The sequence below is a fragment of the Coregonus clupeaformis genome, chromosome 24 (genome assembly GCF_020615455.1).
Source record: "Coregonus clupeaformis isolate EN_2021a chromosome 24, ASM2061545v1, whole genome shotgun sequence".
NCBI lineage: Eukaryota > Metazoa > Chordata > Actinopteri > Salmoniformes > Salmonidae > Coregonus > Coregonus clupeaformis.
This window is the reverse complement of record NC_059215.1, coordinates 10,111,360-10,139,356: the sequence shown is the minus strand read 5'-3', so window position 1 is coordinate 10,139,356 and position 27,997 is coordinate 10,111,360. Positions and strand designations below refer to the sequence as shown.

General features: G+C 43.9%; 1 protein-coding gene across 3 annotated transcripts; it reads right to left on the bottom strand.

Moving 5' to 3' along the window:
• Positions 1 to 60: 60 nt before the first annotated feature.
• LOC121538093 (PDZ domain-containing protein 4-like) lies at positions 61 to 27,615 on the bottom strand. 3 transcript variants are annotated; one of them, XM_041845870.1, is made up of 8 exons: positions 27,271 to 27,615; positions 8,342 to 8,395; positions 7,441 to 7,757; positions 6,992 to 7,082; positions 6,755 to 6,853; positions 6,617 to 6,679; positions 6,404 to 6,505; positions 61 to 2,516 (listed from the first exon to the last, which is right to left on the bottom strand). In XM_041845870.1, the coding sequence occupies exons 1-8, from the start codon at positions 27,286 to 27,288 to the stop codon at positions 498 to 500; spliced, it is 2,763 nt and encodes a 920-aa protein (XP_041701804.1). In that variant the 5' UTR covers positions 27,289 to 27,615; the 3' UTR covers positions 61 to 497. The 3 variants fall into 3 exon arrangements, with proteins under 3 accessions (XP_041701804.1, XP_041701803.1, XP_041701805.1); XM_041845869.1 differs by lacking the exon at positions 27,271 to 27,615 and adding an exon at positions 24,394 to 24,865; XM_041845871.1 differs by lacking the exons at positions 8,342 to 8,395; positions 27,271 to 27,615 and adding an exon at positions 24,394 to 24,865.
• Positions 27,616 to 27,997: the final 382 nt, after the last annotated feature.

Sequence of the window (27,997 nt, the reverse complement as noted above, 5' to 3'; positions counted from 1 at the left end):
TGGCCATACACACCTCCTCGGGCCTTATTGCTTAATTATGTTCTGCTCTTCTACATTGCACTATACTTTCCCTCCCTCTCTCCTCACAGGCTGTGGTGACTAAGCAGCAGGTGGTGCGGTCTCTCTCCATCTCTCACCCTTTCTCTCCCTCTCTCCTATGTGCAGTGACCATAGAGACAAAAAAAAAACTAATCATGGATATAACCTGTTTAAGCATGGATATTGCCATTGAAGGCTTCCGCCATAAAGTAGTCAACTGGGTGGGGATTCCTATGGGTTATAGCCTCAATGGAGCTGCCCATGCTGTCACAGACGCTATAATGGCACAGATATAACAATGAGTCCTCTATTGATCTCTATGGAAGTGACAGATCACAGATTGTGTTGGATTTATTTTCCTCTAAATCAACCCCCTCCACAAACTACTTCTCCACTCTTCTCTTCCTATCTCTTGGTCTTCCTCCCTCTATACCTATCTATCTCCTCTCCCCTCTACATTAGACAGTGGTGACTGACAGCAGAGGGTTGTAAACCTTCTTCCCGTCAGGTGCCCTGGTCCCGTGCGCCAGTAGTTCCTGGATGGTGATCCAGTTGTCCAGGATCCTACGGCTCCGTTTCTTCTGGCTCCTACTGTGGCTCAGCTCCAGGATGGTAGTGGGCTCCTGTCCCTGTGGAGCCCCGTGTTGTCCACCGCCACTCGACTCCCTCTCCCTCAGGAAGTCCAACCGGCTCTGCATCATAAACTCCCTACGTCTGCGCTGCTCCCTGGCCCTCAGCAACTGCTGCTTTCTTTCCTCCTTCGACCAATAGCGGCCCATCTTCATCTCGCTGACGGCGTCGTCGTCTGTGGTCATGCCACTGCGCTCTTCCCGGATCTTCATGGCCCGGGCCTTCAGGAGGCGGTCCCTAACGGGCCGCTTGGCAACATAGCGGGAGCCGTCGCTGCGTACTTTGACCTTCCACTCCATACGTGGCGAAGCCAGTGGCGGGAGGGGAGGGGGGATGGGTAAGGAGGGCTTGGACACAGGGCCCTGGTGGATGTCTTTGCATGTGCTCCCCAGGCTCATGGGACTCTCGCTGCCCTCCCTGGGTCGCTCCAGGCCCTCGGAGGTACAGGGGGACCTCAGCTGCATGCAGCTCTGGTAGCGCTGGGGGATTCTGGAGCCAGAGTGGCGGCGGGACAGATAAGGGCTGTTCTCAGCGCTACGTCCTCCTCCCCTTCCCTCTACTGTCCCATTGGTTTTGGGGCGTCCCGCGCCTCCGTCCGACCCCCTCCTGGCCGCCCCATCGCGGGATAGGGATCTGAACTTGGCCCCACCCAGGCTGGAGGTCTTTGCTTCCGCTCCCCTCCTGTGTGAGTTAGGGGAGTAAGGCTGGTTCAGGTTAGCCTGCCCCCTCTCTCCCCTCCTGCCTCCCCTCTCCCTGTGCCGGCTGGGGGTCCGACACTGTAAAGAGGCAGAGTCTCCCCCCTCCAGGCTGCTGCGGCCATGTGCAGAGGGGGAGGGGTACTGTTCGCTGACCAGAGGGGTGCTCCTGCAGCTCTCCCCTCCTGTGTTGTAGGCGCTGGTGCTGTCTTTGTCGGAACGCTCCCTCTCAGGGAGCTCATTAATGTCTGACAGCTCATGGTGACGGGACTCCTCGCTAACCAGAAGAGCCACCCGCCCAGCCCCGGCCCCACCTCCTGCCCCGCTCTCCTCCTCCTCCTCCTCCTCCAGAGGCCATGCCTTCAGACAGCGCTCCCGGAGCTGCTGCATCTTCTGGGCCCTCAGGATGTTACGACACTTGAACTCCAGGTGGCGTAGCTCCTCTTCCAGGAGGGCCATCTCATGCTGCATCAGGCTCTCATTCCTGTTCACATCCAGAGGAACCCCCCCATCGCCCCCCTGCCCGTGACCCCCATGCTCCCCCAGCAGCAGAAGAGCGTTGCCGTTTTTCTCGTAGTAGCACTTGATCTCCAGGAGCTCCCTGTACCGCTCACACTCTTCCTCCGTCAGGCCAGGCATCATCATCACTGGGTCAGCTGTGTAGACCCTCTCCCCTGCCAGGTCAACACCCCCCCCTCCTCCTCCTCCCCCACCCAGACAGTCCAGGCCCAGCAGAGAGTCCGTGCTGAAGTGGAACTCTGTGGAGTGACCATGGAGCAGGGGTGGGGTGTCCCTGTCCCCCCGGCCAGAGTGGAACCTGCGCATGCTGCCGGGGGTGTTGGTGGCGTTGGTGGTGGGGGCGCTGGTCTCGTCTCCCAGCAGGTCGTGTTCTGAGGACTCCTCGTTGCGGGTACTCTCGTCCGTACGGCCCACCCCGCTGTCCAGCTCCTGGCTGTTACTCAGCACCGTGTGGAGCAGGCTTGGAGAGTCACGGTGACCCCACCCACGGCCCCCCACCCCACCACCACTCACGACCCCTGGTTCTGCATCGAGCACGGAGGCCCCGTTCCTCAGCTGATGGGGGATTGGCAGATGGACGGCATTGTCCAGAACCTCCAGCTCCAGTTCATCTGGGTCCAGCTGGTTGTCATTCTGAGTTGTAGAAGGTGTTTCACATAATGTGTTTATGTTGTTTGATGGCCGTTGTTGCATTGAGTTGAAGGTGTCATTGAGGTGGGAAAAGAAGCATATGAGAATTAAGCAGGTTTATTTTATTGTACTCTTTTGAACCTCATACAACATGTTAGAGGTACAGTGGGGGAAAAAAGTATTTAGTCAGCCACCAATTGTGCAAGTTCTCCCACTTAAAAAGATGAGAGAGGCCTGTCATTTTCATCATAGGTACACGTCAACTATGACAGACAAAATGAGATTTTTTTTCTCCAGAAAATCACATTGTAGGATTTTTAATGAATTTATTTGCAAATTATGGTGGAAAATAAGTATTTGGTCAATTACAAAAGTTTCTCAATACTTTGTTATATACCCTTTGTTGGCAATGACACAGGTCAAACGTTTTCTGTAAGTCTTCACAAGGTATTCACACACTGTTGCTGGTATTTTGGCCCATTCCTCCATGCAGATCTCCTCTAGAGCAGTGATGTTTTGGGGCTGTCGCTGGGCAACACAGACTTTCAACTCCCTCCAAAGATTTTCTATGGGGTTGAGATCTGGAGACTGGCTAGGCCACTCCAGGACCTTGAAATGCTTCTTACGAAGCCACTCCTTCGTTGCCCTTGCGGTGTGTTTGGGATCATTGTCATGCTGAAAGACCCAGCCACGTTTCATCTTCAATGCCCTTGCTGATGGAAGGAGGGTTTCACTCAAAATCTCACGATACATGGCCCCATTCATTATTTCCTTTACACGGATCAGTCGTCCTGGTCCCTTTGCAGAAAAACAGTGTTTCCACCCCCATTCTTCACAGTAGGTATGGTGTTCTTTGGATGCAACTCAGCATTCTTTGTCCTCCAAACACGACAAGTTGAGTTTTTACCAAAAAGTTATATTTTGGTTTCATCTGACCATATGACATTCTCCCAATCCTCTTCTGGATCATCCAAATGCACTCTAGCAAACTTCAGATGGGCCTGGACATGTACTGGCTTAAGCAGGGGGACACGTCTTGCACTGCAGGATTTGAGTCCCTGGCGGCGTAGTGTGTTACTGATGGTAGGCTTTGTTACTTTGGTCCCAGCTCTCTGCAGGTCATTCACTAGGTCCCCCGTGTGGTTCTGGGATTTTTGCTCACCGTTCTTGTGATCATTTTGACCCCACGGGTTGAGATCTTGTGTGGAGCCCCAGATCGAGGGAGATTATCAGTGGTCTTGTATGTCTTCCATTTCCTAATAATTGCTCCCACAGTTGATTTCTTCAAACCAAGCTGCTTACCTATTGCAGATTCAGTCTTCCCAGCCTGGTGCAGGTCTACAATTTTGTTTCTGGTGTCCTTTGACAGCTCTTTGGTCTTGGCCATAGTGGAGTTTGGAGTGTGACTGTTTGAGGTTGTGGACAGGTGTCTTTTATACTGATAACAAGTTCAAACAGGTGCCATTAATACAGGTAACGAGTGGAGGACAGAGGAGCCTCTTAAAGAAGAAGTTACAGGTCTGTGAGAGCCAGAAATCTTGCTTGTTTGTAGGTGACCAAATACTTATTTTCCACCATAATTTGCAAATTAATTCATTAAAAATCCTACAATGTGATTTGCTGGATTTTCTTTTCTCAATTTGTCTGTCATAGTTGACGTGTACCTATGATGAAAATTACAGGTCTCTCTCATCTTTTTAAGTGGGAGAACTTGCACAATTGGTGGCTGACTAAATACTTTTTTCCCCCACTGTATGTCTGTCATTGTTTATCTCAGTCACTAGATGGCGAAGGAGCCAAGTTAATGTGTGAGTTCATTACCATTTTAAAGGCATTTTTGTACTTAGGGGTATTTTCCACTGAGTTGTCTGGATGAATAGGTAAATTGGGCCTAAAGGTAAATATATGCACATGCATGCACACCCACCCAATTATACGCATGCACACACGTGCACACACACACATTACCAGTCTGTTCAGTGTGTTTTTACTACTAGTGAATAGTGTAGGTAGGATAATTACAAATGGCTTGTTTTGATAGGCTCCCTCTATTCAGATCCTCTGATATATTGATAAAATGTGTATGTAAATATTCTGGTTTAATTCAGCAAACAATTCACGCCTTAGAGTGGAGTTGACCACATTTAATTGATTTTAATTGTAATTATTTTAATTTAATTAGTTTCAGGCTTTTGGATTATTCTTATTCTAACAACTCCTTTATGTATGTATTTATTTATTCATCTATTTTCCCAATACAGGTGAAATAACCCTTAAAGGTCCAATTCAGCCACTTTTATCTCAATATCAAATCATTTCTGGGTAACAATTAAATACCTTACTGTGATTGTTTTCAATTAAAATAGTCAAAAAGAAACAAAAATAGCTTCTTAGCAAAAAAGCAATTTGTCAAGCAAGAATTTTGCTGGGACTGTATGGGAGTGGCCTGAGTGAGGGGCCTAATTGTCGGAGCCTAATGGGAGGAATATATAACCCGAAAACTAGCTGTTATTGGCAGAGAGGAGGGCAAACTCTCTTTGTTATTGGTCTATTAACTTATACCGCCTGATGATGTCGGCGGTCCAAAAAACCCACCCGTACAAACGAGCTGAAATTTCAGGCGGCCTTTTCAAACAGCGCTTACACTAAAAGGATAATCATTTTCACAATGTCACAGTATTATCCCAACCTCAGTGTGGAAATATATATAAAACACAGTATTATTCCAACCTCAGTGTGGAAATATATATAAAACACAGGAAATCATGTTTTTGACTGCACTGCCCCTTTAATCTCTGCTCATATATTTCCCTCTGATGATTCCCCCTCCTCTCACCTCCCTATGTGAGACAATGCTTTATCAATATGAATCCTGTCATCCTATCTCAGTTTTAGCCTACCCTGCATCTCATTTCTCTCTGCAGATTGGAGGCCGCCACATGAGTAAAGGAAGATGAGGGTACGTGCAGTGCGTGACTGTCTGGGTAGCAACCTACATTTGAATGGCCCTCTCTTAAATCTGCCCTCTAGCTGAATGTGGGCTGCATTCCAATTTCTGTGTGTCTCAGAGAACATGTACAAACTCGTGTGTTGTGTTTGTGTCTATGCCTAATGCACCACTCTCAGTATAAAAAGGGTAAACTATTCTGCCCCATCTGGAGGTGTGTATATTATGGGATGTCCTGGGACTGTGTCCTCAGGTCTGTCGAGCTGTGACCTTGAGGGAAACAAAGCAATGCCACATTGGCACGTACTGAAAACAAGCAGGCTCTCCCTCTCCTCGCCCTCCTCCTAACGCTCGCTGTCCATCCGTCCCGCCCCCGCTCCATTTCCCCCTATCGGTCCTCTCATCTGTCTCCCTCTTTACTCCTCTCACCTTTCCTGTTTCCTGGGTAAACAGTGTAGGGGGAGATGCAGAACTCCAGTCTTATTTCCTTTACATGAATGTCCCCTTGTTATAGAGGTACCAATCTGATCTGCCTTTGATTCTATGTTGATCAATTTGGTGATCTATGTTGAATTGTACTTGAAAGAAAATTGTAAATGGTGCTCTTGTTGTGAAAAAGACGTGTACGTAACATACTGTAGTTGGTGTGGTTATGGATGTTTTGTATGGAATTTGAGCCAGTTTGCTACAGCAGGAAAATAATCCTGCAGCAACAGGAAATGTGGATTATAATTAATTGACATTTTTGTAGGTGTTGATAAATTTTTTGTAAGGGAAATTCAAGTCTGAAATTTCAAAGTGGAAATTACAAACTTCAGAAACCTTTTTAAACCTTTTTAAATGTCCTTCTTTGCAGGAAATTATCCTGTAACAGGGTGATCAAATTAAGATCCTACATCTGTATGTCAGATGCTGGGTGTTTTGTTCTGGGAGAGGTTCTCACCTCTATTTCGGGCCGGGCCAGGAGCAGGGAGATGTTGGTACTGTCCTCCCTGGTCAGAATGGACACCGCCTCCTCTCTGTTCTGGATGTCCACCCCGTTTATCTGATACAGAATCACATCATAAATGTACTTTGACCTTTTTTTCTACATAGACTTGCTATAATATAGAACTTTGTCTGAAATGTTCTCTTAACAATCCTAATGTTCTCTTACCTGTAATATTCTATCTCCCTCTCGGATACGGCCATCCATAGCAGCTATACTATTGGGGTTGACCTGGAGTGAGAGAGGATTAGGTTAGCTGGCAAACAGAGCAATGATAACCCTCATCCTCACTCCCATCCTCCTCACCTCGCCCACATATATCCCCAGATCCTCCTCATCGTCTGTCCGGTAGCACACTGTTAACCCCAGCTTGTCCTGCTGACGAGACTTATACAGCTCCACCTCCTATTGAAATGTGTGGCATTTTGAGTGACAAGTTAAACACCTGAACACTGGTAATGGAGATAGAGAGGGCATGAAGAATGGGATTGTTGTTGAATTAGATGGTAGACAATTTGATTTGACAAGACGATTGAGACTTACCTCGTATTCTAACTCATCCTGTCTGAGATCCCCCTCCTGCTGAGTGATGTCAAAGTAGTTGTTGGGGTCATAATATTCAGGCTCTAGGAGACTGAGAATAAAAGATATGAGAGAAAATATGTCATGTGTCCCAATTTTTTTCTTGTCAGACATACAGACTGCAGCGCATTCAAACATCTTGGGTAAATTGAATCTCAAACTCTTCCACCCCCCCCACCTCTCTCTCTTTTTCTCTTTCACACACACAAATTCTCTCTGACCCTCTCTCTCCCTCTCTCTCTGTCCCTCTTTCTCCCTATCTCTCTCTCCCTCTCTCTCTCCCTCTCTCTCTCTGTTCTGCTCTCTCACTCTCTCTCACTCCCCCTCTCTCTCTCTCTCTCTCTCTCCCTCCTTCTCTTTCTTTCTCTCTCACACACATACATTCTCTCTCTCTTTCTCTCTCCACTCACAGCTCGTTGAGCAGGTAGGGTTCCAGGATGGGTGGCAGCGGAGGAGAGGGGGGCGGGTGAGGGGGCGGGGCTCCACATGGGTTGTGGGCGGTCCTTCCCAGGGTCAACATGTGCTGGAAGCTGATGTCAGTCTGAGTGCCGCTGTCCACACAGTCAGTCATCCCCCCTGTCACTGCTACTGTCCCGTCTAGCCCCGCTAGTCGCCCTGCATGTCCCGCCCGCCGCCGGGCCCCCCTCCTTAACACGTGAGACAGCAAGGGGTCTTGCACATCCAGGGTGGGATCCCCAGAGAGACGAGACAGCTCCTTACCATTCACCTAGAGGAGGGAGGGTTCAAAGGTTAGCCAGAGGGAGATCAGAGGTTAAAGAGGAGGAGATGGTGGAGAAAGGGGGAGAAGAAAGGAAGAGTAGGGGAGTGGTGGATGATTAAACACAAAGGAGTACAAGGACATGGCACATACAGAGGAAGATGTACTGACATTGAGAGAGAGTAACACAAAGGAAAACAAGCAATTTATAGAGCGAGAAAGATCAAGGGTGGGTGGTAGAGATTGGACTGGTGTGTGATTACAAAACAGGTGTATATAAAGACCAAACAGGATAATAGATAGTAGATTTATTGAGCCACAATAGCGGAGCTCTCACTAGACACAGACAGACCAGGTTAGAAGGAACCACAACACAAAGACTGAGGAGGAGAATAGATGAACACAACATACAGACAGACCTAAAACACAAAGCCAATTTCAGTCATTCAGTCATCAATTAAGAGAACAGAGAATAACACAATACACCTCAACACATAGAGAAATGTGTAGGTTCAGTGTATATTAGTAATACACCCCCCCCCCCAACTAAAAATCGCATACAGCGGGGGAGAATAAAAACGTTATACTGAGACCTTCAATCGACCTTCTCCATCTAAAGAACACAGCATGTTACTTATTTGACCATTCTGTGGAGAGAGAGAGGGAGAGGAATGGAATCATTAGAGAAGAGAAAATGAAAGTTAATAGGGTAGGTTCAGTGGGAAAAGTGAAAGTGTTATGTTGTTGTAAGGAAATGGGTTAATATTGGTTGAGATCATAGATTGCCTGTTGGCAGGCTAATCCTTGTATTAGTCCTAACTCCCTCTGCATGTGTCTAACCATGCTGTACATGATCCTCTTTCTTTCAACCAACACAACTCACATCCCTTACGAAAAAAGATTGCAGTCAGAGTGCAGTATAATTGCAGTTTGAGAGCAGTATAACTGCAGTATGCTACAAATACTGCGTCCAAAATAACAGTTATTTTTACAACAGTAATTTTGCAATGTAACTGCAGTTAGAGTGCAGTATAACTGCAGTTCAACTGCAGTACACTGCAGTTATTCTGCAAACACGGCTTCCAAAATACCACACTCGACTGCAGTTACTGCACTTTTACTGCAGTTTCAAAATTGCAATATTTTTTTGTAAGGGATAGAATAAATCTCTGTGTAAATCAACATGTGCCAACCCAGCCTAATAGATCAACCCTCTCTAGTTCCCTATATCTACATGTCTGTGAAGTCAGTTCTCTCTCTCTCTTTCTCTCTCTCTCTCTCTCTCTCTCTCTCTCTCTCTCTCTCTCTCTATCTCTCTCTCTCTCTCTCTCTCTATCTCTCTCTCTCTCTCTCTCTCTCTCTCTCTCTCTCTCTCTCTCTCGCTCTCTCTCTCTGTGATTGCTTTATTGGCATGAAATACAATTTGTATATATTGCCAAACTAGTTTAGTGGTACAGCATTTCAGTAAAGACAGTGAGGATGCAATGAGGATAATGAAATACAGTTCATTTCAGTAGTAATAATAATAGTACATATAATAATGTATACAGGTACAACACAACCGCTGTTATGTTGTGTAATCTTCGGTCGATAAATTTAATTCAATAAAAAAAAGATTATAAAAAGAAAGAATGTCTAATAAATAAACAACAAAATGTAAATGGATGATGGTTACATTAATTCCCTGAAGTATTTCAATCGTATATAACAATCTGATTGATTTCCCTGTGTGTTTGGATAATACGGTTGTTTAGTGTTTTAACAGCTGACATAGGTGACTCTTTTCAGGGTTCAGCTCTTGGGTTTCTAGTGCTTTGAATTGTAAGGATGTTTTGGGGCTTAATTTCAAATGGTGCCAAAATTGTCCTTTTCTTTATATTTACAATTAAAAGGAATCTTCAGAGTTCCACTCTGCATGCATTATTTGGTACTTTCTTTTGGCTATTTAAGATAATTCTGTATGTACATTTTCTATTTGTTTTTTCTCCCAATGCTTATAATCGTAATTACAGGTTTGACCCATAACCTTGCTTCCATACAGTGCAATTGGTAAAATTACACTGTTGAATATTTTGCACCAGATCTGGATATTATTATTTTTTGATAATTTTATTCTTATGGAGTAAAATGCTTTGCAGGCTTTTTCTTTTAGTACATTCACTGCAAATCCACCAGAGACACAGATTGTTTTGTCCCAGGTAGTTGTACCATTGGGCATGTTCAACCATGGTACTTCCTCATTTGAAGGGGTGTCTGCTGCAGATCAAGGGGGATTTAATATTAGGGATTAGTGGGTGTAGATCTGCTGGAGGAATCTGATTGAAACAGCAGGGATGTTGCTCTGGGGGTGACTGAACTGGCTCCGAGGAGAAGCAGTGATCGTGGTCAACTGATGCAAGACCCCACAACATTAAATCTGTTCAGAGGTGAATCATTTTACAACCATTTATGCCCCTCTTTTATTAAATGGTAATGCGCTTTTTGGCGTTCATAGAATCCACTGGTTGATGTCATGAGCCCACAGCTGTGCGTGTGTGAATAGACTACGTGCTTATGTGTGTGCGTTTGTGCGTGTGCGTTTGTGTGTGTTTTAATGGAGAGCTGTAGACAGTATTGAGGTGGTCTAAGTGACAGACAGACACCCACGCAGACAGACATTATGTTAGTGCGTTCATGGTCACACACTGACCTTGGCTGTCTGGGGATTTCCACATCTCTTTTCTCTCGCTCTCGCTGAGCTGCTTCTTTCTCCTGCCTGTTTGTCCTTCCCATACTAATGGCCTGCCATACATCTCTGTCTCTCTCTCTCCCTTTTAATTAGTTATTTCAATTGAAGACAAATAAGAAACGTAATTTTTTGCATGGCATCTCAGGCCATGCCAAATGGAGTTAACAGTGTGAAGCGTACCTGTATTTTTCATTTGTCAATGGAATTGTCCCCTACAAAAGCTTGTCATGCTACTGAATCAAGCATTTTTCTTGTATTGTCTACTCTTTCTTCCCCTCTCTCTTTGTCTGGTTCCTATTCCCTTAGTTTGTCTACACAGGATACACCATCATCAGGACCAATGTGGGATAGGGTATATAGAAGAATAGCCCTGTGGCAATGACTGACAGGTCTGAGAACACTCAGAAAAAGGATGTAGGGGGGTGCCGCTGCATTAATTATCAATGAGAGGCAGTGAGATTGCTTTGAGGTTGGCTTCGTACAGGTTAATGGTTGTTGTGCATTAGATTGGAAGGATAATTAATCTTGACATGTTGTGATGCATTATACAGCCACTGGTCAATTTTGTCGGCTGAGTTCATAACCTATAACCTCTGACTTTACACTCTTAGAAAAAAAGGTGCTATCTAGAACCTAAAAGGGTTCTTCAGCTGTCCCCATAGGAGAACCCTTTGAATAACCCTTTTTGGTTCTAGGTAGAACCCTTTTGGGTTCCATGTAGAATCCTTTCCACAGAGTGTTCTACATGGAACCAAAAAGGGTTCTACCTGAAACCAAAAAGGATTTTTCAAAGGGTTCTCCTATGGGGACAGCTGAAGAACCCTTTTGGAACCCTTTTTTCTAAAAGTGTAGCAGTGTCCCATAGTATCCAATCACAGTCAAGTCGAATTGCCGGTGACAGAGCGAAGGGTATTTATTGATAATTCCTTCACTAAAGGTGTATGTAACAACAGGCAAATTGATACATTATATATTCCTGTCATACCCTACAATATTTGGAGTAGCACAGTAGGAGGGTGGGACAGGGTGGGGGAGGGTAGGGGAGGGTGGGGGAGGCGGTGGAACGAGGGGAAGGGGAGAAAGAGAGAGGGAGATGAAAGAGAAGCAGGGAGTTCAAAGGGGTGAGTGAAAAGCGAGGGAGAGACGCTGATGGAGAGCAGCACAGGGGGAAGGGGAGGTAAAATGATGAAGGGTGAGGAAAGACAAGGACAAAGAGAGAGTGAAGGAAGGAGCTTTCGAGGAATAGTAGATTGTAAGTAAATAATGAGGGTGTGAATGTCTCACAACTCCATGCTTGTTGGTAAATATTTGAAACACACAGAGGAACCCCCAGGGAGATGTGTTAGTGGTTGAGGCTTAATGAGGTTTTATCTCAGACATTTTAGCTGCAGATTGATATGTTATCTACAGTACACCAGACTCTGTGGGAGGGGAAGAATTGCTCCTGTAAAGGCATCCACATGCTTCCCAGCCGAAACAGTTCGAAAGAGTTAGTGCATATATTATGACCACATTTTGTGACGTTTTTGTTCGTTTTGGACTTCGGTAAGTATTTTTTTTGGTTGTTCAGGCACACAAAAATGTTTGATAGCCGAAGTCCACACCCCTTCGTCGGTGATTGGTCAACAGTAGGGATTCATCGGTAAAGTCTTTGTTGTTTTTCAACCAGAGACCACTCCTTTTCATCCACAGTTTTACATTTAGAAATACTGCACCATACATCTTAGTTAGATGTCACATTGTGACAGAAACCTCACAAAATGTCATCATAATATATGCACAAACTCTTCCCAAATGTTTTGGCTGGGAAGCATGCGGACGCCTTTACAGGAGCAAATTTGCGCAACTAAGATCTCCTTGACAAAAACGTCAAAATCAATGACAGATTTCAGTTATCTTAGATTAATTCTGACTATTTTGAGTTAAGGCTTCTCAAAATGGACAAACAGTACTATTGCCGAACTGAAGAATGCTGACACCTTAAGTCGCTCTGAATAAGAGCGTCTGCTAAATGACAAAAAAAATAAAATAAAATGAAGATAAAGACTGGGAATGGGTGGTGAACACCCACCCAAACATATGAGCAGTAAAGGAGTATTTATAAAATGTATCGAATCATAAGCTTCATTCTTCCCAATGAATACTTACAATACTATAAAAATATGCATAAAAATTAATTATAAAAAGTCTGCATGGTTTCTTCCATATTTGTGTTCAGGCTTCATGCTGACCGTGCCCTGCATGTGCCCTCCACATATTGAATTCTACTTGTTGGGTAATTGATTTTTCTCATCTCCCATGCTTTGAAGGTTGTAAAAGTCACCTCTTCACAAAATCAATTAATCTGGAGAAATGTTCAGTGCCCTCTGATCCCAACCCCAGCTATTTGATATGACAAGGGAACATTTACATAGAGCAGTGGTGGAGCTCAGACACATGGACAACGATGAGCTGCCATTGATTAAAGTACTGCTAAAACAATTGGACAAATTAAAAGAACTAGTATTTGGGTAAATAGCAATACTGGAGGCATACCAGTAAGCAGATGTATTTTTGTTGGTTTCTACAAACTTATTTTGGAGCTGTATGTATTTGTTATTGTCCAAGAAAACAAATGTATTTCCCCTATGTTCCATCTTCCTCCCACCATTATGTCTCTCTCTCTCTCTCTCTCTCTCTCTCTCTCTCGACCTCTCTCTCGACCTCTCTCTCGACCTCTCTCTCTGCTAAAACTGACGTCTGACTAGACCAGACATACAACCCATAAACCCCCTCTCCTCCCTTTATGACCTCCAACCTAATCAGAAGCCTGTCGAGCAGGAAGGTGATAGAACTAGAACACAGCTGTTGACACACACACACACACACACACACACACACACACTTACAGTTTTTCTGGATTGCTAAGACACATTTCTTGAAAGCTGCTCTCCTTTTCTCTTAACTGTGAACACAAAACCCAATTTTCAAGCTACATTCACAAAACCTCAGACTCTTCTTGCAAAACCAAACTTTCACCTCAAAACAGTTCAATCTGTGCTCAAAACTGAACTATGTTGTCAAATCGTGCCCCGAGTCAATCAAAATAAAAAACACTACTGAACAGTCACTAAACACTACGTAGAAAAATAGAAAACACAATGCTCAGGACATAAAGCTGGAGAAATAAACGTTTATTGTTCACTGTAGGCTAAATGCATGTTGCAAAACAAAAAAAAACTGTGCATTTAGCACTTGTACAAAAAGACAAAACAGAAATCTTGTGCATTTACATGTAGCACTTGTAAAAACAAACAGAAATCTTATGCGTTTGCCACTTGTGTACAGTAAGCCCAAAAATATACAAATAAAGTACAAAAATATACAAATAAGTGCATTACTCAGCCACAGCATCATGTCTCCGTACTGGGTCAGGCCACAGGACTTCATCCACATCACAGGCCACATTTTGTCTGGCCAGGCAACGGGGGAAAAAACCCCTGGCATGCCGTATCCAGGCTTGGCATGCCTCCACACCTATGTCACCACAGGCAAGTCCCATGGCTTGCAGGAGATTTACCCTGGTGTAAGGTTGGCGTTCATATACCTTCCACCGCCATGAGGAGAAGAATTCCTCAATGGGGTTTAGGAAGGGGAGTACGGTGGAAGGCAAAGATTGATAAAACCTTGGTTCATATTGTACCACTCTCTAACCTGGAGGGCTCTGTGAAAACTCACATTGTCCCAAACAACAACATAGATGGGATGCTCATCCTGCTGCCCTAACAAAGCATCTCGCATGTGATTGAGGAAAATGAGGAGCTGGTGAGTGTTGTAGGGCCCCAGGTTGGCATGATGGTGGACAACCCCATGATTGCTGATGGCAGCACATAATGTGACATTGCCACCACGCTGCCCAGGAACACCAACAATGGCCCGATGGCCAATCACATTACGGCCTCTCCTTCTCCTTTTGGTGAGATTAAACCCAGCTTCATCCATGTAGATGTATTGATGGGGTCTTTCCATTGCATCCAGTTGAAAAAACCCTCTGTAGAAATAGATATAGTTTTGTAAGTGATACGGAAAAAGTGATTTAGGCCACTACAGTAAATCACTACTTAGAGTAATCAACATTGAATGTGTCTGGATATATGCCAACCTGTACATACTGGAATCTTTGCTCTTTGACTCTGTCTGAGTTGCGATCAAAGGGCACTCTGTATAGCTGTTTCATGCGCAGTCTGTTGCGCTTGAGGACACGATCAACAGTAGAGAGGCTGACACTGTTGATACCCTCAAAATTTAAATGGTCCTCAATGATCTTCTGCTGAATTTCGCTCAGTTTAATGGCATTGTTCTCAAGGACCATATCAACAATTAGGGTCTCTTGGTGTGGGGAGAACATACCTGTCCTCCCACCCCCATGTGGCAGTCTTTCAATTCTACAAAAAGAGAACATGGAGTTACAAAAAATATACATGGAATACTAGGCCTACAAACAGTTAGACCAACCCTCCATTACAATACTACAGTACATTGGTACAGTGATGTACTGAAACATATATTTACTTACAGTATACTGTGGTACAGTATATAGTATGTCATACAGTAATTGCTGTCAACATTTACATACTGTACTATAATGTCAAAAAAAGGTAATTACCTGTTCTCTTCTCTAAATCTTCGGATTATGGTGGACACAGTGAATCTACTGATGTTTGGTTGTACCCTTTGTCCAGCCTCCCTCATGCTCATACCATGGACAAGAACATGGTCAATCACAGTAGCTCTGATTTCATCAGATATTACTGTTCTTTGTCTTCGCTGACCACCTCGACCACCTCGACCTCCTCTCACACAAACTCTTCCTCTCAGATTTCTATGCATTGTAGGGCCTCACAAACCAGTGCTCTCTGAACTGGCTTACTGTATATGTTCCCTCACATCATTAGCCACAAGTGTGATCAATTTTGAGTTGTTGTGTTCAAGTGGTGACACCTGTGCTCTAATTGTGTTTGACTTTTTGTCACCTGTGCTCACCATTATGCAGCACGGGTGCATCACAATGAAAATGTGTTGGCAAGTTATGTCTAAACAGGTGAAAAGTGCTTATGGTTTTGCCAAAAGAGTGATTGATTCAATCAGTGGGTTCAGGCAACTGAGCATTTGATTCAGACAATAGGGTTTAGTGTTTTAGCAATTGAGAAAAACTGTAATCATACACATAAGCTTTACCAGAGAGAGGTGTTCCCAGACACCATGGTAAAGAGGCAGATGAGTGGACGAATAATAGGGTTTTGAGGTGAGTACCAAGCCAATTAGTGAGAGTCAACAGATATTTCCGTTTACAGATAATTCTCTTTGGATGCCCATAGACCCCGAACCCTCACTGAGAAGTAATCAGGTTGCTCCGGTTTATATTTGTCTATGTGTGAATATTGCTGTGTTGAGACTTAGTATTTCTTAGAGAGAGACAGAAAGTGGAATGGGCATGTGTGACTATGTGGAGCCGTTTGGATATTTGTAGCCAGAGAAGAAGTCAATCAATTCACAGATACTGAGAGGAAGAGAAGAAGACGAGCAGATCAGATAGGAAAGGGAGAGAATGTGAGAGACAGATATTGGCTTAGATAGTCTGTCAGAGGGCAAAGTCAATTTCATTGTCAAGTTGTCATATCACTGTACTCATTGTTGTGGTGTATGTCAATATAATACAATCTGTGATCCATGTGTGTGTGTGTGTGTGTGTGTGTGTGTGTGTGCATGCACATGCCCATGCGTACACGCTCACAGTAAATATGTCAGCAGGCTATCTGTGTGTGTTTGCACAGTGTGTATGTCAGAACGTGTCAGTGTGAAAAAGAACATTTTAGGCTTGTTTAATGACTACAGTTGCCATGGCAACAGCCTCCCATTGAAACCCATTCTACAGAGAGAGGAGAGAGAGAGACATGAGGGGGGAGGGGAGGGGGGGGACTGAGGGGAGGACTGAAGGGGGGGTGGGTAGATGGAGGGGTAGACTGAAGGGGGGTGGGTGGGTGTTTGGTGCAGCACAAAATGGAGACTGGGCTCACACCGTGTTGTGTAGGTATATTCATGTTCTGGTTAGTTTGCTATGCATTACACATATAGTACAACTAATAGTTAAACTAATGCTTAATACAAACACATAGGGAGGCAGACATACAAATGTCGGTGGGTACTGTGTAAGACATGGCACCAGCCAGCAACGCATTAATAAGTTCCTCCAGCAAGAGAAGCATGTATTCAGACCAATGCTGTACGTAAACCATGGATTGCTGATGCTATGTACTGGCCATTGAGAGGCTTTGAAGCCACCGGTCAGCTATATTGGCACTCCCCAGTAGCAGCAGTCCTCCATAGGAATGAATGGAATTCTACAGTATTTAAATTAAAAAGGACAAAATTACATGTATTTAAGTATTTTTTGTTGTAGTGGGGATAGTAGCATTAGTAATCTCTAAAAATTATATATTGAACAAAAATATAAATGCAACATGCAACAATTTCAAAGATTTTACTAAGTTACAGTTCATATAAGGAAATCAGTCAATTTAAATAAATAAATTAGGCCCTAATCTATGGATTTCACACGACTGGGCACGGGTGCAGCCATGGGTGGGCCTTGGAGGGCATAGGCCCACCCATTTGGCAGCCAGGCCCACCCACTGGGGAGCCAGGCCCAGCCAATCAGAATGAGTTTTTCCCCCACAAAAGGGCTTTATTACAGACAGAAATACTCCTCAGCAACCCCACCGTGACAAAATGACACATTTTAAAGTGGCCTTTTATTGTAAGCTTTTTGTACGTATGGAACATTTCTGGGATTTTTTATTTCAGCTCATGAAACATGGGACCAACACTTTACATGTTGCATTTATATTTTTGTTCATTGTACTTTAAGGAAAATGTTTTTTTATATATTTTTTTTGTTCAATGTTTAGCTCACATAATTTCATTTCAAAGTAGTTTATGTATTAAGGCAGGGGTTCTTCAATTTTTTCAGCCTCGGCCCTAAATGAGAAATTCTGTGTTTTCCTTATGAAAACATGACCCCTTTCCGGTGCCATAAGCTAGGTTTGGTTGAGGGGAGGGGGCCCCCCACCTCACAGAGGAACATTTTAGTGCTCTGCAATTCTACACATTTTGCCATTGGATGGAGAGAAAATGTTGCAATTGTATAACACATTTTATGCAATTCTACTCGTTTTGCCATAGGGCAGAAAAAAAAAAAATCAGTTTTACAGCTAATTTCCTGCAATTCTACCCATTTTGCCATGACTTATGCCATGTTAATATGATATCTGAGTGAGAGTGACTGGCAAAATCAATGGGAGCCCCTTGGCACGTGTGTCACGGATCCTCCTCCTTGCTTGGGCAGGCTTCGGCGTTCGTCGTCACCGGAGTACTAGCTGCTACCGATCTATGTTTCTGTGTTCTACTTGTTTTGTCTTCATTGTACACACCTGGTTCCCAGTATGGCTATGATTTGTTCCCTATTTAACTCTCTGGCTCCCACTGTGTTGTGTGCTTGTTTGTTCTATGTTTGGTGTTATTATTGGGGATGTCCTCCCTGCGTGGAGTTTATGTTCATTTGTTATTTAGGAGTAAAGTACGTTGTCTACTAACTCTGTGTCCTGCGCCTAACTCCGTCCTACCGCTACACACTGACGCCTGACAACGTGACAGTATTCGGCCATAATTACTTCAAGTTTAGATAAATGGCTAGACTAATTTAACAATCTAAAAATTGTTAGCTAACATGGCTAATTGAGTGACTGTCAGTGACTGACATAACAAGACAAAATGTACTGAGGCACAATCACAATTTTTAAATGCACCTTGTGTATTCTACTATTCTAACTCTCAACAGTAATGTTTTTTTATTTATTCATTCTGATATGTTGTGACCCACATTAACATGGTGCTTGCCTATGGAGCAGCAAGGGGAACTTCCCATCCCTACACTACCTTCAGGCTATGCTCAAACCAGCAAGGGGAACTGCCCCTCCCTACCTTCAGGCTATGCTCAAACCAGCAAGGGGAACTGCAGCAAGGAAATTGCCCCTCCCTACCTTCAGGCTATGCTCAAACTCTACTCCGTTCTGCCACCTCTGGTCTCTTGGCCATCCCACACCTACAGGAAGTCAACTCCTGCTCAGCCTCGTCAGAGCTCTTCTCTGTCCTGGCACCCAAATGGTGGAACCAGCTTCCCCCTGCCCATCGTCCGAGAATGTCTGTAATCCTACCTCTTCAAAGAGTATCTTAAAAAAGACATCTCAGTCAGTCTTATTCCCCCCTGTACTACTAGCACTGACTTAGCTGATAACTACTTTATTGAGGAACAATGTACTTTCTATGACTGTGATATGTGGTTGTCCCACCTAGCTATCTTAAGACTAAAATGTAAATGTAGCATACTTTAAGAAAGGCTGCATTAAGGTGTCTAACAGAATAAACGTGGCAAAAACAAATGTAGACATTAAATGCATTTCTATAGCTTCCAAAATATTTTTTACAAGGTGGAGGAGTGCCATGATGGAGGCACAGGGGCTTCAACACAGCGCACCCATCAGTCATCTAGTGTATAAATCATTGGGTCAGACAGACAAAACTGTCTGTTTCTTCTCTTGCATTGCTGTTAACACTGTCAGTGTAATGTTACATTGTAATGTCAGTGTAATGTTGCATTGTAATGTCAGTGTAATGTTGCATTTACTGTACATGAATGGCAGAGAATTACTTGTTTCACTGAGTCTAATTTGGATGTGTATTTATGCATGTTTGTGAAAATCCCTGGGCCCGGTTTCCCAAAAGCATCTTAAGGCTCAGTTCATCCTTAAGATGCTTTTGGGAAACCAGGCCCAGAACAAAGCACAAAACCTCAAGAGACATGCAGTGTTTAAGAAAACCGTGAAATTGTTCTCTTTTATTTGGCATCATGGAGTTTTTAGACCAATCAACCATCTGTTCTGTTAGAAATTCTGTATTTACAATTTTGACATGTGGTGAGTTCTTTTAATTTAAGAATTTTATTTAAATGAACATTTCAGCCTTTGGATGAAAGGATAAGATATTTTACTATCAAACCGTCAGTGTATTCTGTTTGGAATGCTGATGGTCTAGCTACATGCCTATGTGCTCCTCTTGGCACCCCTTTGCCATCTGGCCTTACCAGGTTGCATGGGAGCACTGACGGTAACCATGTTTCTGCCAATAGAACAGTGGTGTATGTGTCTCAGTTCTGTGTTGGTGTATGCTCCTTTTATCCAGGCAGAGGCTCTCTTGTGCCTTTCTACTCTAGAGGCATTGGATACAGACTGATTGGACCACAGTGCATACAAACAGGTTCCATGCTACATCACCCAGACGGGACAGAGAACAGCGGTCTTCTGCCCAGGCAGAGGAGTCAGTGATATACCACCACTGTTTTACTCCCCACCACTCCCTGTCTGGATCTCAGACAGTGGCTCACACAGGCTGCCAGTGGATTTTGTTGTCTATAAAAGCTGAACACCTTTTGTGTTGTTAGAGCTCACTCCCTTGGGCATACCTTTATGCACCGCTTATTACACAATTGTTTGAACGCTTGATCAGTGAAGTGATTCGATGTTTCCACTATATCAATACACACTGACCCTGCATTTGTATTTGTATTTATTATGGATCCCCATTAGCGGCTTCCACGGCAGCAGCTACTCTTCCTGGGGTCCAACCACAATTTACATACAATAAAACAATACATAACACAACACCTTATTACACACTACTCTACCATAACATATTCACAATACAAAATCAATAATACAGCAAAATAACAATATTAAAATGTGTGTGTGTAGAGTGTGTTAGCATGTGTTTGCGAATGCTGTGCGTGTGCGTGTGCGTGTGCCTGTGTGTGTATGTGTGTGTGTGTCTCTTCACAGTCCGTGCTGTTCCATAAAGTGTAGTTTTATCTGTTTATGTGGTCTTTGTCATCAAGGCTGACCTCTGTAATAGGGTCAATGAATTTACCGCCAGTCTCCCTTACATGCTCCAGACTACACACACACACACAGGCACTCACGCATACACACACGCACGCAGACACACTAACACCCGGTGGATCAGCGAAGTCACTCAAGCCTACCTATTCATCCCTGCTCTGTGAAGCGCTCAAATCAATTACTCCTGTCGTCTGAGGGCAAACAGCAGAAAAATAGCCCTTTCCTTCCTTCCTTCCTTCCTTCCTTCCTTCCTTCCTTCCTTCCTTCCTTCCTTCCTTCCCTCCCCCTTTTCTTTTTCCCATTCTGTCTTTTCCTTTCCTTTGCCTGACTCATTAGTCTACCACTTGCAGTCATGTCGTCCCCTGTTGTTCTCTTCCTTGGCTTTGCCTCAGGCACCAGATGCAACTCTGATAACTGGCACAGACTCACATGTCCTGACTCTTCGACATACAACCATAACAATAGTATAACAATACATACAGTATACATCCCTATGCATGTTGTGATACTTCTGATACATGAGAATATGGATATTGAAGCTGATTCCTGGGCATGATCTTTTTATGTGGTGTGTTTATTCAGTCTCACAGGCATTACCACAAACTCACTAAGCAAAAGCTACATGCACATGGTACATGTGAGCACACCTAGATCTCTCAGTTGCCAAATGTTGCTGTTTGCTGAGACTGTAACCGTGGCAACCCTTCAATGCACCCCGTTGACAATAACTATTTTGGCGCTGAGCTACAATGCCTCCATTTAATGAATTATGCAACTTTGTCAGATACAAAGATAATAATGAATATTCCTGCATTATTCGTTTTGTCACAATAATAATGATGATATTGTTATTTTTCTCATTAGGTTTTTGTTTTCTAATAGTCCATCATCATTATGGTGGTTGTAATTACATTGTTCATGGTCATTTTACTGTGAGCACCTCTGTAATTGCTTGTGGGTGTTATTGCTTTGAATCGTTCATCAATAGTTTGATAATTGTAATTAATACATGCACAGCTTGTTCATGTGATGGGGTGTTGAAACAATTGAGCATGCAAATTATCTGTCAGTTGGTTGTGATGGATGACTGAGATTAGACCTATATGACGTCAGCATATTGACGCCCGTCTCTCTTGCTACAGGTGGTGCCACCTGAGCATTGTGACTGAGCTGTGGCTGAGCATGACTCGAGATACAGTGCTTTCGGAAAGTATTCAGACCCCTTGACTTGATGTTGTTAGGTTACAGCCTTATTCTAAAATGTATTACTTTTTTTCCCCTCATCAATCTACACACAATACCCAATAATGACAAAGCAAAAACAGGTTTTTAGAAATGTTTGCTAATTTATAAAAAATTAAAACTGAAATATCACATTTACATACAGTGAGGGAAAAAAGTATTTGATCCACTGCTGATTTTGTACGTTTGCCCACTGACAAAGACATGATCAGTCTATAATTTTAATGGTAGGTTTATTTGAACAGTGAGAGACAGAATAACAACAACAAAATCCAGAAAAACGCATGTCAAAAATGTTATAAATTGATTTGCATTTTAATGAGGGAAATAAGTATTTGACCCCTCTGCAAAACATGACTTAGTACTTGGGATCAAATACTTTTTTCCCTCACTGTACTTGCCCGTCTGAAGTTTGCCAATGAACATCTGAATGATTCAGAGGAGAACTGGGTGAAAGTGTTGTGGTCAGATGAGACCAAATTGGAGCTCTTTGGCATCAACTCAACTCGCCATGTTTGGAGGAGGAGGAATGCTGCCTATGACCCCAAGAACACCATCCCCACCGTCAAACATGGAGGTGGAAACATTATGCTTTGGGGGTGTTTCTCTGCTAAGGGGACAGGAGGTTCGAGTTGCCAAACGTCAGCCTCGAAACCTTAATGACTTGGAGAAGATCTGCAAAGAGGAGTGGGACAAAATCCCTCCTGAGATGTGTGCAAACCTGGTGGCCAACTGCAAGAAACGTCTTACCTCTGTGATTGCCAACAAGGGTTTTGCCACCAAGTACTAAGTCATGTTTTGGAGAGGGGTCAAATACTTATTTCCCTCATTAAAATGCAAATCAATTTATAACATTTTTGACATGCGTTTTTCTGGATTTTTTTGTTGTTATTCTGTCTCTCACTGTTCAAATAAACCTACCATTAAAATTATAGACTGATCATTTGTTTGTCAGTGGGCAAACGTACAAAATCAGCAGGGGATCAAATACTTTTTTCCCTCACTGTAAGTATTCAGACCCTATACTCAGTACTTTGTTGAAGCACCTTTGGCACCGATTACAGCCTTGAGTCTTCTTGGGTATGACGCTACAAGCTTCGCACACCTGTTTTTTGGGGAGTTTCTCCCATTCTTCTCTGCAGATCCTCTCAAGCTCTGTCAGGTTGGATGGGGAGTATTGCTGCACAGCTATTTTCAGGTCTCTCCAGAGATGTTCAATCGGGTTCAAGTCCGGGTTCTGGCTGGGCCACTCAAGGACATTCAGAGACTTGTCCCGAAGCCACTCCTGCGTTGTCTTGGCTGTGTGCTTAGGGTCGTTGTCATGTTGGAAGGTGAACCTTCGCCCCAGTCTGAGGTCCTGAGCGCTCTGGAGCAGGTTTTCATCAAGGATCTCTCTGTACGTTGTTCTGTTCATCTTTGCCTCGATCCTGACTAGTCTCCCAGTCCCTGCCGCTGAAAAACATCCACACAGCATGATGCTGCCACCACCATGCTTCACCGTATGGATGGTGCCAGGTTTCCTCCAGACGTGACGCTTGGAATTCAGGCCAAAGAGTTCAATCTTGGTTTCATCAGACCAGAGAATCTTGTTTCTCATGGTCTGAGAGTCTTTAGGTGCCTTTTGGCAAACTCCAAGCGGGCTGTCATGTGCCTTTTACTGAGGAGTGGCTTCCGTCTGGCCACTCTACCATAAAGGCCTTATTGGTGGAGTGCTGCAGAGATGGTTGTTCTTCTGGAAGGTTCTCCCATCTCCACAGAGGAACTCTAGAGCTCTGTCAGAGTGACCATCGGGTTATTGGTCACCTCCCTGACTAAGGCCCTTCTCCCCCGATTGCTCAGTTTGGCCGGGTGGCCAGCTCTAGGAAGTGTCTTGGTGGTTCCAAACTTATTCAATTTAAGAATGATGGAGGCCACTGTGTTCTTGGGGACCTTCAATGCTGCAGAAAGTTTTTGGTACCCTTCCCCAGATCTGTGCCTCGACACCATCCTGTCTCTGAGCTCTATGGACAATTCCTTCGTCCTGATGGGTTGGTTTTTGCTCTGACATGCACTGTCAACTGTGGTACCTTATATAGACAGGTGTTTGCCTTTCCAAATCATGTCCAATCAATTTCATTTACCACAGGTGGACTCCAATCAAGTTGTAGAAACATCTCAAGGATGATCAATGAAACAGGATTCACCTGAGCTCAATTTCGAGTCTCATAGCAAAGGTTCTGAATACTTATGTAAATAATGTATTTCTGTTTTTCTAAAATCCTGTTTATGCTTTGTCATTATGGGGTATTGTGTGTAGATTGCTGAGGATTTTGTATATTTTTTATCCATTTTAGAATAAGGCTGTAACATAACAAAATGTGGAAAACGTAAAGGGGTCTGAATACTTTCCGAAGGCACTGTATGTCCACACACAACACATACTGTCACCAGACTGCAGACAGATAGCCACTGTATCAGAGAGGTGTCAATATGAAAAGGCTGTGGCAGTATCAAGAGACAAGAGAGGAGGAGAGAGGAGAATGTTAAGAGGCTTGGTGTTACAGTAGGCTAGGAGAGAGAGAGAGAGAGAGAGAGAGAGAGAGAGAGAGAGAGAGAGAGAGAGAGAGAGAGAGAGAGAGAGAGAGAGAGAGAGAGAGAGAGAGAGAGAGAGAGAGAGAGAGAGAGAGAGAGAGAGAGAGAGACTCACCTGGAACATGACCCTGTACTGTTCCTCAGGCTTCTGAACCACACACATGTTACACCCCATGGTGACCTGGACTCAGGCCAGGCGGGGCCAAACCAGTCCAGGAGAACAGTACCTCAAAACACCTCTCTCTCCCTTTCGGTGTGGCAGTCATAGAGCTCCCCACGGACCTACAGGTCCTGATTGTCAACCCCTCTTATGTCAGGGCACTGTGGATTATGGATGCCAGAGTTTCTCTCTCCCCAAAAACAGGCCTGTTCCTCTCCTCTTTTCAGATTTCAGGTTTTACAATCCAAACCTAATCCATACATTTAGAAAAGTGTTTTGGATGTCCTCCCATCTGTTTCTGTCCCCATCGCAGAGTACAAATATCTTTGTATGTCTTCATAAGTGTGGAGTGGTTATGTTCAGGTTAGGTTTTGCATGACTCCATTATGACTTTTGGACTGGTGAGTCCGGGGGGACGGGGACGGGACGGGGGGTTGGGGGGGGTGTACTGAGAGATGAGTAACTTGACAAGGGAGCTGAGGATGGGTTGGAAGGAAAGACTGACAGTTGATCAGTGTTATTGTGTTGTAATGTATTTAAGACAGTCCATCATAACTATTCAATAATTATTAAATCATCTGTCAATAATAATAATGTGTGTGACCTAGATCTAAAGTGTATGCAGCCTAATTCTGCCTAATTTCTGTTGAACAGTCTCACCATGTGAACTGTCTCTCTCAACTAGCTGAGACGTTTTTCCCAATGGAACTCAAAGTGAACTCGCCCACGCCTTTCCCTGGTCTCACGCTCAGCTCAGCTAATCCTCAGCACTCTTTTAAATAAACTCTTTCTAAGTTTCAGCAAACAGGCAACGATATCAAAGAACTTCTCTCCCTCTTTTTTCCCTAACACTCCCACTCGAGTTTCCCACCTTCTTCACTTTCCAGGTTTAGAAGGATTGCTCGAGTCTGGCTTGTGTGATAAGTTATCCATCTGAAGGCCTTTTTCTCAGGTTTCACTTTTCTTTTGCTCTGGTACTTTCACCTTTTCAGGATCAATGGACTCCTCAGTATTTTTTCATTGGTGCTTGGGGTCATTGACATCTTCTGGTTTACCTCCATTGAAACAGACCAAGAGGAGAGAGAGATAATCTGCCCACTGAACAATCTATCCTACTGCCTGCATCTCAAGCCCTGGCTGTCGAGATAAGATTAGCAGTGTGTATTGGCTACACGAAACCCAATAACTCTCACACCTGCACACGTATCATAGTGAGGCAACAACACATGAGGAAACCGCTGTCTCAACTACACCTCTCTGCTTGACGTTGTGTATCTGTCAGAATAACAGACGCTAAGAACCACTTTCAGGATAAAGCTGTTTCACTGAACACGTCTACATACAAAATGTTTGTCATGTAAATTATCACTGTGGAGTGTTTGAGGAAAGTAGACAGTTGTCTGCTGAAGGTGTGTGAGACAGACTGGTAGATTCAGCTTCAGGTGTTCTTTCAGGTTTCTAGCCAGCTCTTTTGACAGTTATGGCTCATTGATTAAATAAACCAGGGTATTTCCAATCAACTGGAACACTGGAGGCTATTGCTCTGAGGTGTCACTGAATGGAAGATTATAATTAAATGATATGCCTGTTAGGCAGAGAACAGGAACCCTCCTACTCAGTCATGTGCAAAAATCAATATCAAATCCACTAAGGGATCAATTGCATGTTGTGTTTGCAGGACTATTGGAGAAATCAAGACTAGTCACCATTAAGACCACCAATGATAAGCCATGTGTAAAATAATATGCTTTTCATTTGAAAGATTAGGTTTAAGGGGCTTTGTTTTCCTCATTGAAATGTGTTCATTGAAAGTCTGTCTCTTCCTCCTCTCTCATTCCTATCTCTCATTCAACTCATCCTTCACCTGTTTAAGTGGACTAGCTCAGTGTATTGACTTAAATCCTGCACCCATTCTCTAATTAGCCTCTAAGATAATGCATGCTGAAGTGGAAACGTACTGCATTATACTGTAACCTTGTAACCATTTACAGAGTCTGTATCTCTACCCACTCTCTGTCTGTGTCATTACCTGGGTTAAACCTTTAAGTCTCATCAGTACTTCCTACAGGAGACCCTGCAGTCTGGACACCACTCAACATTGTACGCTTTGAAAAGTAAACCTCTGCCCAGCCATGCTCCTGTCAGAAACAAGGTGTTAGCTTCTGTAATCCTACCTCAAAGCCTCACTGACTGCACCCACCTGTACTATCTCCAGACACTCAGTGTTATCCTTGACACTGCCACATACACACAATAAATAACCAACTCCAATATAAAAGATCAACACACACACACACACACACACACACACTTGTAACAACCCCTTCCAGTCTGTTAGGCTAGGCAGTAAGCACTAGAGCCAAGACCAGTCTAGCTGTAGAACTGTGTTAGACAGTCACAGCAGGTGCTGAAAGCCAAACAGGCGTGTCAAATGTCCCAACGGTTCCTACACTCACCATTTTCAGCTCCACATACAGCCTTTCATCGCATGAGGATGTATGTGAATTCTAATTCTTACCTGGCCACTATTGTAAAACCTCTAGTTTGAGACCCACAGTCTGTCATGTGAATGAGTCTAACAGGTATGGACTCATACAGGATTCTACAGACTCAGGGAGGAAAGAAGGAGAGGAGATGCAAAATGTAGTGATGAGAAATGATAGAAAATGAGAGTATTTCCTCTTGCAGGACTTCTGTCACTCTGTGTCCTCACAAACAAAAACAAAGCTCAAACTAGAGCCCAAAAAAAGAAACTTTATCCATCTTCTACTGCAGGAAGAAAATAACATCAAATTAAGAATGTGAGGCACCAGATCTGTAGTAATAATCCACCTTTTGTCTGTTGGTCATTCTTTAAAAAATCCACAATTAGGAACAAAAGCGTTGGGAGGAATCCATCCAGGTGGTTTATAGAGCCAGAGTGTAAAGTGCTGTGCCTCTCTCAGGTTGGATATAAATCACAATCAGCACACTCAGAAGATGATAGAAATCACTGACGGCTGATTGGAGGATTGTCTTGGCTTCTCCCATCAGGCACGATAGTAAATGCGCTCCCCCACTGCAGTGGGAAACACAAAGGCGTTCCTGCCCAGCGGTAAGGAGCCTGCTGATTAACACACCGCACTATCAAGCATGTCTGCTGCTGCTGAATAGGATTCTACTGGATGCAACACTGTTCTCTCCCTCTCTCTCTCTCTCTCTCTGGCTTTCCAGGGGTAGGCTCTGGCCCCCTCCCCTAGTCCCCCTCCCCTAGTTCCCCATATTTTTGCCCACACCTCATTTGCTACCCCTCCTCCCCCTCTTGCTCTCTCTCTTGTTCCATTCTCTCTCCCTCTTTCTCTCTCTCTCTCTGTGGGAAACACAGGGCATGCTCCAGAAAGCCTGATGATCTGTTTACACCATGCAGGTAGAACAGAAGGAGAGAGAAATCTACATTAAATAATGGACAGTCAAGGTGCACTGTCAATAAACATTTGTCAATATTCATATATCTGTGACATACTGTATGTATCCTGGGTGTCCTTCAGTCCTTGGGAGGATTACAAGTATCAATTGCTTT